Consider the following 12,440-nt stretch of genomic DNA (forward strand, 5'->3'; position numbering starts at 1 on the left):
TGTACCTGTGACAGGTTTCTGCCTATTTCTCTAACTTCTGCTTTCAGCAAATGTTTGTATATATCTTGTGGTTGGTTTGTTTGTTTTTTTTTCCCCAGAATATCTCAACTATTACAAATTCATTTAATGATATTCTCAATAAATAAATAAAAAGCTGCAACTTTGCCACTGCATCAGTCTGGAATCTTACTACTAACAAAACTGTGGCTGTCAGGCACTTAGAATCCAACATTGACTTGAAGGTAGTACTGAACAATGGCAGAAATGTCTAAATGACCAATTGTCCAAGAATGCTTATATTTGCACAGGATCTGTGTGGGCTAACTGATAGCAGTTCTGAATCCTCTGTGTTCACAAAGATGAAAGACATATGACACTCATGCCGTTATATTTCCCTTTCCTTATCCTAGCATCCCTTCCCTTTCCAGTATCCCAAGAACCTGTAATTTAGATGCTAATCACATTTGTAAATTGGGAATCATTTGCTCTGACTGTTATGAAAAAATATAAGGTTTTACTGATTGTACAGCAAACCTGTTTTCCTCATGGAACCATCCTGCAGAAAAATTGCTTGTGTTACAAGTCTCACTCATTTACAGAGGTCAATAACCTCCTGGGAGATGTTTGGATAGATACTCTTGAAGTTTTTCCCTTTGAATATGCACAACAGCAGTAGCTACTAAGGTTTTACACTCATGATCCCTCTTTCTGTATTGTATCCAGCCTTATGTCTTCATTTCTAGTATTTAATTTTCAATACAGTATCACGATCATCTATAGGTACATTATTTTTATTTAAGATCACAACCTGTAGTTCGAAAACCAGTGAGCCATGGGTCTTTCTTACAGCAGGTACTGACATGGGAAGGCTTCTTGGCTCATGGACTCACACAGGCATAGGGTGACCAAGACAGTTACAAGAGGACTTTAACAATGACTTGCATAAAATACATTTCCGTGTCATGCTGCAGATAAGGACTACACACACCGCCTGCTTTCAAACATATACAAAACACATCTGGTGGTATAAGAATGGTAACCCCAGATACTAAGAGTAATGATATAGGTATCTCTCTTCATTGATTTATTGGAATGCTGATATACAAGTGATCTAAATAGTATTTGGATCTTATAATGAGGTGGCAAGACAAGAAAATTTGAAGGAATAAAAGCAATGTGCATGTTTGTGCAAGAGGAAAATGTGGAGAGAAGTTACAGTGACTCTAGTCTGCCAACTAGTATAAAGGAAGAAATGTGAATTTCTAGGTTTAAGATGGGTTTGATCTGTCAAATTGTCTGGGTAGAGTTTGGATAATAGACCTTGGCCCTCCACTGTAGTCAATGGGTCTGCCATCTAATGGGGTCCCATCCTAGGAAATCCCTACTCCAGTTCTGGCTGAACAGCTCCCAGATCCACTCAACAATTCAGTGGATACCCTCAGTCATACAGCCAGCAGTACACTGCACATTTGAAGCAAAGTTCTGTGTTCCATGTCAGCAAAAGTAAAGAGGTTTGGTAACCTGAAGCCATTAGCTTCAAAACATTTTAAATTAATGACTATAGCACTGAGTCAAGCATCAACAGTTCTCATTAAAAAAAAAAAAAAATCAACACCAAAGTTTCCTTCCAAGTAACAGAGTGACTGACAAAAACTGAAAACATTTTTACACCTTTATAAAATGGAGATTTGAAACCAGACTCACTAGCCAGTTGGACAGTCTCAGGCACGCCGATGATTCATCTGACACAGAGTCCCAGGGAGGGATTTCTTGCGGGCCAGGTCATTTGGATGTTGATGCACGTTTCTATTTAAATCAGCAGCCGAAGTGTGAATTAATCTGTGACATTTTTAAGATGGTTTGTGAGGCCAGAATTTGACTAATGATACTCCTACTGCTCTCCTGCTAATTTTGGATTTATAGGTATTGTATCATACCCAGACTTACAAATGTCTGGTCCTTTTTTTTTCTTTCCTTTTTTTTTTTTTTTTTACTTCCACTCTCTCCTTTTTTTTTTTTCAGTTTGAACTCTTCATTTATTTAAACAGGTTTCACTGACAGCAACAGAATGACTGTCACTGAGTTAGTGAGTTCAGTAGTTTGGGCTAGGACCAAATGTACCTGTTTCTGAGAGTAAAAGGAATCATGAGGGTGATAATGAAACTTTCGGCAGAGCTCCTCAGATTAGGTAGCTCAAGTGGTAGTAAATTTCCTATACTGATACTAGCAGTGGCAAAAAGTTCTTAGCCTGTACCATAGCATAAGCAGGAGAAGATCCCATGGACATGCTCACCAGTTTCTTTTTGATGTGTGTTCAATTTCCTATGCTTTGTCTGTTAGCTTTCCCTGAAAGTTTTATTAGACTAAACCCTAAAGTGTATGCTTTAAAACGGAGCTTTGGCTTAAGGTATTAGCAAAATGATAGGAGAGAGATTCTTGAAGTATTACTCATTAAAACACTAATCAAATGATACACATCCTGTACCGGTTGGATGCTCTGAGAGTTGCCAGAAATGGGAAACAATTGAAGCTTTGCAGAAATTCTACAGAGAATTGTTAGAAAATTAAACACTGCAAGATTTTAAGCTAAAGTTTGACGTGTGTGAATGGAAGCAGCAGCTCACATCTGCCAGATTACTGCTGCTTTCCTGATTTATAGCAAAGAATCCATAGGAATGAAAGCAAGAGTGTGTTTCTGTGAGAAGAAAGTTTGAAGAATTTAATTTTAGCTTGTTGTTATCTTCAGGCTTGTTTCCTATTTAGCTGTACACTTGTCGTTACAACCATTTTTGCACTTTTTTTTTCAGATTCCCAAGAAGGAAACTACAAGACAGAGGTCAACAGTAAACCCAGGAAGGAAAGGACAGCTTTCACCAAGGAGCAAATCAGAGAGCTAGAAGCAGAATTTGCTCATCATAACTATTTGACCAGGCTGAGACGATATGAGATAGCAGTAAACCTTGACCTCACTGAAAGACAGGTATTGATACAAAATAATGGACTGTAAACGCTCGCTCAATATGTACCAGTGGTTAGTAGTTCCTCACAGCAGAGCTCTTGTTTATTGTACTAATAGTTATGTTGATATATCAGATTGAATGTTTTCAGAAAATTATCTCTCTGCTATGCAAGTAATTTATGTTTTTATATGCACCACTGACAAGATTAGTTTCATCTATTAGGCAGAGATAGAAGGTAAAAGCACGAGTAATATATCTGTTAGACCAGGGCACATCTTTTCTAATCTGTCCACACTGGCGTCTCTGAGGAGGTGGTAAGTCCAACATATTATATACAGAAACAGTTGATTTGTCTGCATGCAACAAATATGAGCATCTTGGTTCAGTCTATTAAATATATGCAGTTGCCATTTATCCAGAGTTTCAGAACATCCTGTTTCCAGATGGCAGCAAGAATGGGAACACCAGCAAAACTGGAATAAAGGCATTTCAAACCACTTTATCTTACCCTGCTCTGTGAAAGCAAAGGAGATGATGGAATTTCTTATCACTGTTGTTGGTTTCCTGCTCACCAAACCCTGGTCCGGGAACACTTCTGCATGTGCTTACATTTCATCATGCATGTTGTCACATTGATTTCTAATGGAAATATCCACATTACGCATGTACTGAAGTGTTTCAGGATCTCATCTCTAGACACTGTATAGGCAGTGAAGTCACATTTCAAATAATAATTATATCAACATACACATTTAAAAAATGTGTTTTAGTAAAGAAGTTTAGAATACCAGCTTCAAGTACACCAAATCTGATGAAATACTACCTACAGTTTTATTATTAAAATGGAAAGCTTTTTGCCCACTGATGGACAGTCATTCTTTCTTCAGAAATCAATATTAGATTGAGGGATCATTGCTTTGGATGCAATCAGTAAGATGATGATATACTCAAAGTAAGGTATATCAAAATAGCATGATAATTTGTGAACTCTACATGTAAGAAGGTCTGCCCTTTTCTTGAGTTTCATTAACACCTGCTGTAAGTAGATATATCAGCAAAAATCCAGCTGTGAAGACACATTTACTCACACAAGCAAATGGCACAGTTTTGTGTTTTTTTTGAAAGCTTGTAGAGAGTGGCTGTCCCTTCAGTCTTGTCAAGAAGAATACAGCAATTTCTTTTTCGACTTGACCACATTTCCCAGGTTCCACTGGGGTAATTTTCAGTTACTTAAATATGGTTGTTATATTTGTGAAGCATGCCATTTTGTATCAAATAATGGATAAAATTTTGCCTTTTTTATTTCACTGCCTAAGGTAATCTGAGAAAAATAGATTAATTTTCACACCTGATTTTGACAGCTGAGGGGAGGAGGAGTGAATTCTTGTCTCAGTGACAAAGGTAGAGTCAGTGTGAAACTGGAAAATAAGAAATAAATTTTAAAAAAGATTTGCTAGCCACTTTAATGGGAACCAATGAGCTGAATTCAGAATATATATCCCCATATTTTATAATGATGAATTTGGCCTGGAATTTAATGGTTCTCCCCAATAAATTCTACAGTCTTTTCTTCAAAGATCACATCAAGTAGTACAACTAAATGAAGAGACATTTCACTATCCTAAAGGAATAGTTACTCTAAAAGCATTTTACGTACTGAAAAGTGACAATTAAATATTGAATATTGTCTCTGGAGGAGAAAAGGCAGCCCGGCTACATGAGTGCAGAGAATTCATTTAAGTCATGAGAGTACTTGCTATTTTCTAGCTGTCACAAAATGTCAGTTTTAAGCATTCTACTGATAATTGTGATGATTTCTACAGCATTGTCATTAGTCTATCTAAGTATGTAATCTAATTCTTCTCTGCTTCCTCAGATTATCACAGAGTGACAACTGAGCTGCTAGAGATAACTCCCTTCCTTCCTGTTTTCCTGCCTTCCTTCCTGCCTTCCTGCTTAACACCACCCTTGCTTAGGAAAAGGAAAGCATTAAGATTTTTAGTTTGATAGAATCCAGTTCTGTATCTTGCCACTGTAAAAGGGTCTGAGAGAAGAAGAAGAAAAGAAAAAAGTGAAAAGAAAAACAAAAAAAAAACAAAAAGAAAATGGAAAGGAAATTCTGGAAATATTTTTCAGTTTCTGAATTATACTAAGCCAAGTAATGCTGTAAATTAGGAATGTCTCTTTTAAATCAACTATATTGCTTTGATGGAAAAATGGTGTAAATAGGCAGGGATCTGGGTTTGGGTTTCCATGGTATATGGCAGACTTCAGAAGCTGAATGCCGTAAATCAAAAGAACTGACTTTTCTTGCATGTTTGTTTTACATCAGTATTCCTTCAGTGACTTACAAAGTACTTCAGGGTGAGTGTGGTGTGACACTAATATTCCTTTTCTCTCCAGTTAAGAGAGTGAACTCGGATTCAGGACCTGTCTTTCCATCATTACCAGAATGAATTATTATTATTGAGATAACAACACTTATTTGCATACTTACTACTGTTACTACTGTTACTACTTTTTTTTAACTAGCTGACCCAATAGATCATATTTGATATCAACCTTAAGCAAGTGCAACAATATGAACTAAAATATACTGATAGAAACAAAGCTTTGCACACTCCCTCTCCCTACCCTCCTGGCCTTTCCAGTGAGGTAGCATGTTTAGAAAATTGCTATTTGTGGAACAGTTTTCCTTTACTATTTTCCACCCAAAGCTGCATTGCAGAAAATGGTACTTTATAGTTCCTTTCTTTGAAATAAATGAACGCACAAGTGATAGCCTTGATCTCATCACAGGCTATAGACCTCTTTGTGTTGGAAGCTTTCTTGATCTCTCATGAAACACTGAATTCGCACACAGAGAATTGAAACTTGCTTCAGATAATACAATGACAAAAAACTAGACGTGGGTATTAGAGGATCTAACATATCTGCTCAGAAAATAGGTTTGAGAGCAGATTTAACCCCTGATGGGGGTGCTATTTGTTTAGCATTATTGTTTTCACTAGGATTTTAGAAAATTACAAGCATATTATTCAGAGACAGAAAAACAAAAAATAATCTGGGAAAAGTATTGTTGGGTCATCCTAAAGTTACAACTTCCAGTTATTTCCCAAGATGTGAGATGAATCACGATGCCTATCATCTTAAGAAAGCTTTATCTTCCTCTTGACTGTAGTGATAATTTCAACCATATGTCGCAGCTTAAAAGAGCCACTGACCAACTAGCACTTCATAATTACCTTTCTGTCATTTAAACAAGCTGTAGAAAAAACTATGTCTGACTATATTTAAAAAGCTGTATAAGGGTATTAGTGTTCTACAGTCATCAAAGTAAGGCTCCATTTGACTTTTGAAATAACTTACAAGATGAGTTCAAACATAAATGGCTCATGGAAGGCCATTCCACAAAATAATAACGAAAAAAACCCCCTCATAACATATGGATCAGGAGAAGGAAGTAATCCTATCACTCCCTTGAAAGGAAACCCAAGTTACAAGACAGGAGGATGAAATGAAATAAGTGCCTCAATTGCCTAGATAATAAGAGTGCACTTTGAGAGCATTATAAGCACATCTGGTGGTAGGATGGCTCTATTATGTTACTGTAAGCATTCCATAAATATAGGTACATATAATTCCTGCTCCATCTCCTATAGAGTGCACTCACAATCCCAGCTCAGCCAGCAGTTAATAATTTTCAGCTGGCAGGCCTTTACTATATTTTGAAGAGCTAGTTAGACTAAAAACTATCTTAGCTCCCTAGATATTTGTAACCTTGACAAGCGCATTCTTGGCTTTTTTGTACATCCAGATAAACTTGGAGAAAGTTCCATGCAGACTTTTTAATATCTCACTGTGGGATGAGGAGAGGAAGCAGCTGCAGTGGGGTATCAGAGGCGTGGCAAAATGGACATTTTTATGGAGTTGATCCTGCCAAATATAGAAAGAGTAGGAGATCTTTCCACCTGGCAAGATCTTTTTGCATGGAGCTAATCAAAAGAGTAATGTTGCAGTTCTGCAGGCTAGCTAAGGTTACCGGAATAAATAATCCAAATATGCTTCTGTTTGCCAACATAAATGGAAAATCCCACCTAGTCAGATTAAATTCTGCTGATGGTAATGAGAAGGTTTATTTCTTCTCAACTTTAATTTCCAATATCTGCCCAGAAGCCACCAATCATTTATAAAAGGCCTAAAGCCACTGATTTTACATAGACAAAGGACAAAATCTTACCAAAATGAAGAATGCTTTTGTATTTGTGTTTGGTTTCCATGCATGTGGTACCAACTTGGGATGAGTGAAAAAGCAAGAAGTTTTGTGATGCCTTTTTCTACCAGAAACGGAAGCAAGCAGTGCTACTATTTAAACTATACTTTGGTATAGTACCATAACCCCCACTGTAGCATTGCATTTTTATGACCATACAAATACTAAATGAAGTTTACCATTAGAAAAGTTTCCTTCAGACCTGGTTATCTGAATGTTTCATCACAAATGACTTCATTAAAATCCTTCTCAGCATTGCAGAGCTTCAGGGAAGCTAATCACTGCATTTTTTTAGACTTGACTGTTAAGGTAAGAGTAGCGTCCCTTAGTCACCCAGGTGAGAAACCAGGGAGTTCAGCATTCTGCAATCATGTGTTTGTTCTGCACAGCCTCTGGATGTGTAAATGTCTCTCCATGCATCACACAGCATGACTAGTTTCCTACTTTAGGAAGCTAGCTTTCTGAGGTTAAGTGGTGAAATTATTCCCCTGTATACTTTCAAACAAAATACGACTGAATTGTCAGGACAGGCTTGACCATATCTGTCTGATTTGTCACACTGTCACATCTTCTCTGAAAGGCAGCTGCTCATTCTATGCTTATATGTGTTAAGCACTCTCTATACACACACTATAATAATGAACCTATGTGGCTTGAAATCCTTTGGATTTTTTGTTTATTTACTGTGACATTCTTAATAAAATAAAACTTTGGTATTTGTTTTGAGCAATATAAATACCAGCACTAAGAGTTACTGTTCTTTCTTAGAAAAGAATGCACCTAGAAAATTTAATAATAATTTGTGCATAATTTTGATTTGTACAATAATTCTTTTTTAAAAAGTATATGGCAAAACTTCAATCAGCATATTTACCTTTGCAATATTGATTAAATTCAAACAAGCATTTCCATATGCAAAGATCTAAGTGCATCAAGCTGTTAGTTGTGAATGTACCCTACACCTGCAGAGAAACCATGTGAGGTTCTGGGTGGGGAGAAACCTCTGTATGTGCCAAGCAGCCCACGCAATATAAAATATTAGCAGCTCATATGGCTGCTTTTACAAAGTGTGTGAGGTTCTGACATTACTTGTCCCTGCCCTTTCTTAGACTCAAGTTGAGAAAGATGCACCTTCTTCTGTCACCTGTTTAAGGAGAGAGGAGCTTTTAAGGTTTGTCATTTGTGGGCACTTTAAGAAATAGAAGAAATCTGTTGGGAACAAATGATATTAGAGGTTAAAAATGAACATGTAGAATAAAGAACATATTTTTTATGCAGGTCATTGAAAAATGTAAAATCTCTTTCTAGTTTCACTGGTTTCTACTCTTCAAGTCATTTGCCTTTATTTGTACTAAAGGAGTAACAGAAAGAAGCACCAGCATACTTATCTGAAAGCCAGTCTTGATTATGTGCAATTTTTTGACTTTCACATTCAGCTGACCTGTGCAAAATGGGTGCACAGTGATGCACATTAGAATTTTTTTTTAATCATGAAATAAAATACGTGCGAGCAATTCACGGAGGTAAATGCCTACACAAAGAAGAAGAAAGTTTAGCTAAAGATGATCTTCCCCAAGAATTAGTTTTCCACCATTTGTTTCTTCTGTAGATTTAGAATCACAGAATCATAGAACCATGGAATTGTTTGGGTTGGAAAGGACCTTAAAGATCATCTAGTTCTAACTCCCCCTGCCATGGGCAGGGAACCTTTCACTAGACCAGGTTGCTCAGATCTCCATCCATTCTGGCCTTGAACACCTCCAGGGACAGGGAGTTCACAACCTCTCTGGGCAACTTGTTCCAGTGTCTCAGCACTCTCACAGTAAAGAATTTCTTCCTAATAGATAATCTAAACCTACTCTCCTTCAGCTTAAGATCATTCTCCCTTGTCCTATCACTATATGCCCTTATCAAAAGTCCCTTGCCATCCTTCTTGTAAGCCCCCTTTAGGAACTACACAGATGTAAAAAAATTGGATGAAAGCAGACTCTAAAAAGATATATTACAGGAGAATAAGGTAGAGGGAATTCTAGCAGCAGATTGCCTTTCTTTGCCTTTGACCAAAAAGAGAAAGACTAATTATTATAAAAAATATTTCCTTAGACTATGTAAAACAAGTCAGTAGGAGGAAGGAACATGCAATAGTGTGCCCCTCTCTGCTTAAGGTATGTTAACTGTGAAACCTACTTTGGAGAGATTTTGAATAGGAAGGGTTAACTGCTTGATCATGAAATCAGTTTTGAAGATCATTGGTGGAGAAGGTGGCAGTTATTTGGATGGAGTAGAGGGAGGTAAACTGAGTGCTCCCAAAGACTTCTGAAACTGGAATGAAGTACTCCCATCACTGCTGTCCTCTGAAATATAATGTCTATTCTATCCCTGTCTAAACGTGGGAGGTAGAAAGGAGAATGTGTCACCTAAGTAGTACCCAAACCTCAACTGACTTCTATGTAATGATAAACCAGAACTCACTCCTACACCTTCCTGGGTGCCAAAAGCTCCAGCTGTCCTTTGTGCACCTGCCAAAACCTCCCCTTTTTCTCAACAGCTGCTGCAAAGTACTTGTACACACTCAGTGCAAAGTCCTGTAATTTAACACAGAGCAGATCTCTTTAAATCAGTGAGTAATTTTAATCAAAGGTTCCGATACCACTCATCAATTTCCAAAGAGAAGTTATGGATTTTGATAATATTTTATAACAACTAAGAAGACATTTAATACTCAGATTTATTTAAGCTGGTTTTAATATTCAAAATATATTTAAGATATTTAAGAGAGTTTTTTTTGGAATAGAAATTGGAATTCCTTTAAATTATATAGGTAAGAAAATTTAGTTTAATTTAATAAAACTACCTTAACTTACTCTCCCATGCATCCAGCATGACTGAAATACAGGAACTATTTAAAATTTCATGTTATCTTTATTTATTGAAGTGAACTGATAATTATGACTACCATTTCTGTAAACATTTTAAATCAATAGATTTAATTCTTCCAATACTTATATTTATTCATAGGAAAAGAAACTTCTGGCTGTACATTTCTGTTTGCTTTTATAAGTTTGCTGAATAAACTACCATGAAAATACTATCTCTATATATGCAAAAAAAGGTAAGCTTCAGCTGTAAACACCAGTGATTTCTGTAAAGTTCAGGAGTTTGACTTTCCTTAAAACTTGGCAGCATAAGTGTACTATCTAAAAATAACAGGGATGTTTTCAAAGCCAAAGCAGGTTAGAAATAAACCTCATTTTTTAAAATTTTGAAAACTTGGGTTACTTTTTGCTATTCATATGTTTGTCCATATTAGAGGAAAGCAAATTGACAGATTTAAAAATAATTAAAAAAAAAGAAAATGGACAATGGAGGACCAGGGCAGAATGCTTAAAAGGCTTGATGGTTTGGTTTTCATGACATATTTAGTTATAATAAAACATGGAATTTAGGATACTGACTTCAAAGACTCTTAGAAACATGCATCTCTTAAAGCAAAATAAGTTTCAACTGGCAGTCGCTTTGCTTTCTAATTTTTAAGGTTTTTGAGATATCAGGCCTCAAATTTTAATCTTGTTTGGGACTCCTGCCATTAAAACCTGGATTAGAAAGCCTCTTTCATTTCAGAGAAGAGCTTTTTTAAAGAGAAAGTCTTTTTTCTTAAAAGAGGAAAGACAGCAGACAGTGCAACTAAGGTAGTTTGAATTCAGTCATGCTTTAATTTTTAAGTCAGTTTTTCTTTAGGTTAATGTGACTGAAGAGCTCTGCTGAAGGAGGAGCATTAAACCAGAACTTTAGGAAAGATGCTCATTTTGAACCAAAATGATGTGTTGATGTCCACATCAGGAAGTTGTATTAAAGGTACACATGAAAGACAGCACATCATGTGACCCTAAAGACTACCAAAGACCTTTTATCATAAGTATATAACAACTTCTTTGGCAATGTAGACACTAACAATGTCAACCTCCTTGTTTTGACTCTCCTCCTGTGATTACTACAGAGTAGGTCCTAAAATAAATTGGACACAGCAAAAACATTTATCTTGTACATCAGGAAAAATCTAATAAATAATTTACTCGTATCTTAAGTAACAGTCTAATCATCAGATGTGGAGATGCAGATGCTAAACAACTTGTTGACTAAGGGAAAAGAAACAAGGCTTTCGTGCCATAAGCAGATGTGCTCAATAGACTGGATCATAAGTGCTGATTTAGAAACAGCTGTTAATGCTACCATCATCTTTAATATAGTTCATTTCCCTCCACTTCCTTTGTTTTCTGTACATACATATGCTTGCTCTATACAGTCAAGTTGTGCTAGTCAGAGGGTGGAGAAGAGGGTTATTTTGATAAATAGTAAGCAGTCAGGACCTGACTCTGGCAGGTGATGAGCACTCTCAGGTCCTGTTGGAGCTAATAGACTTGAAAAATAGCATATAAAGTTTCATAAATTCTATAGTATTAATTTTGCCACAGTAGATCTTTAAACTACTTTAAAAGGATATCATTTTTTGCAAAAGTTGTAAAAGGCACCAGCTAGTTATTTTACTGGGAAAAAGTTCAAGAGTTTTTCAAGTTCACTTCAGTAAGGATTTCTCCTCACTCTCTATTTTTATTTTAATATTTCTTTGTTTTTCTTTTACTCAGTCGCTCTCCTTTCTGTGTCTCTTGATCTTCCTATTCTATTCTATTCTATTCTATTCTATTCTATTCTATTCTATTCTATTCTATTCTATTCTATTCTATTCTATTCTATTCTATTCTATTCTCCTTTTTCTTTATCCTCTTTCCTTTTTTGTTTCTCGGGGTGTTTTGTTCTGATTCATGTTTTGTGCAATAGCTGTAAATTTTAAATGAGTTCTGTGTTTAAAAAGCATGGTTTTCCATGAATCCAGATAAATCGGTGCTCTGAAGTACTTAACACAAAGTTTGATTCACTTCCTATTACTAAAATATAGATGGATCACATATCAGTAACAACTATACCCTCCATAAGTGACTCTTCAGCTCCAAGGGAAGTCTATAATTCCAATATCTAAATTTGATCTCTAGAGGAAATAACAAGTGAAGTACCTGTCTCATATTATTAGCACATGAGCATCAAAGTCTTCATCTAGAGTCTGTTGAACTGTATGGATAAACTCAAATTGACATATGTACACTTTGGATCAGGACAAACTGGACTTTAGTACTTTATAATGGAGGACATAA

At 36.1% G+C, this 12,440-nt stretch overlaps 1 protein-coding gene across 1 annotated transcript in view; it reads left to right on the plus strand.

The window, feature by feature from the left end:
- The window catches only part of MEOX2 (mesenchyme homeobox 2), a 54,517-nt gene that overhangs the window by 37,533 nt on the left and 4,544 nt on the right, over positions 1–12,440 (plus strand). Inside the window, exon 2 of the mRNA XM_064676087.1 lies at positions 2,808–2,980. Within this exon, the coding sequence (XP_064532157.1) occupies positions 2,808–2,980 (173 nt within the window). The remainder of the gene's footprint in view (positions 1–2,807; positions 2,981–12,440) is intronic.

Source organism: Pseudopipra pipra, chromosome 1 (assembly GCF_036250125.1).
Source record: "Pseudopipra pipra isolate bDixPip1 chromosome 1, bDixPip1.hap1, whole genome shotgun sequence".
In the NCBI taxonomy this organism is placed as follows: Eukaryota; Metazoa; Chordata; class Aves; order Passeriformes; family Pipridae; genus Pseudopipra; species Pseudopipra pipra.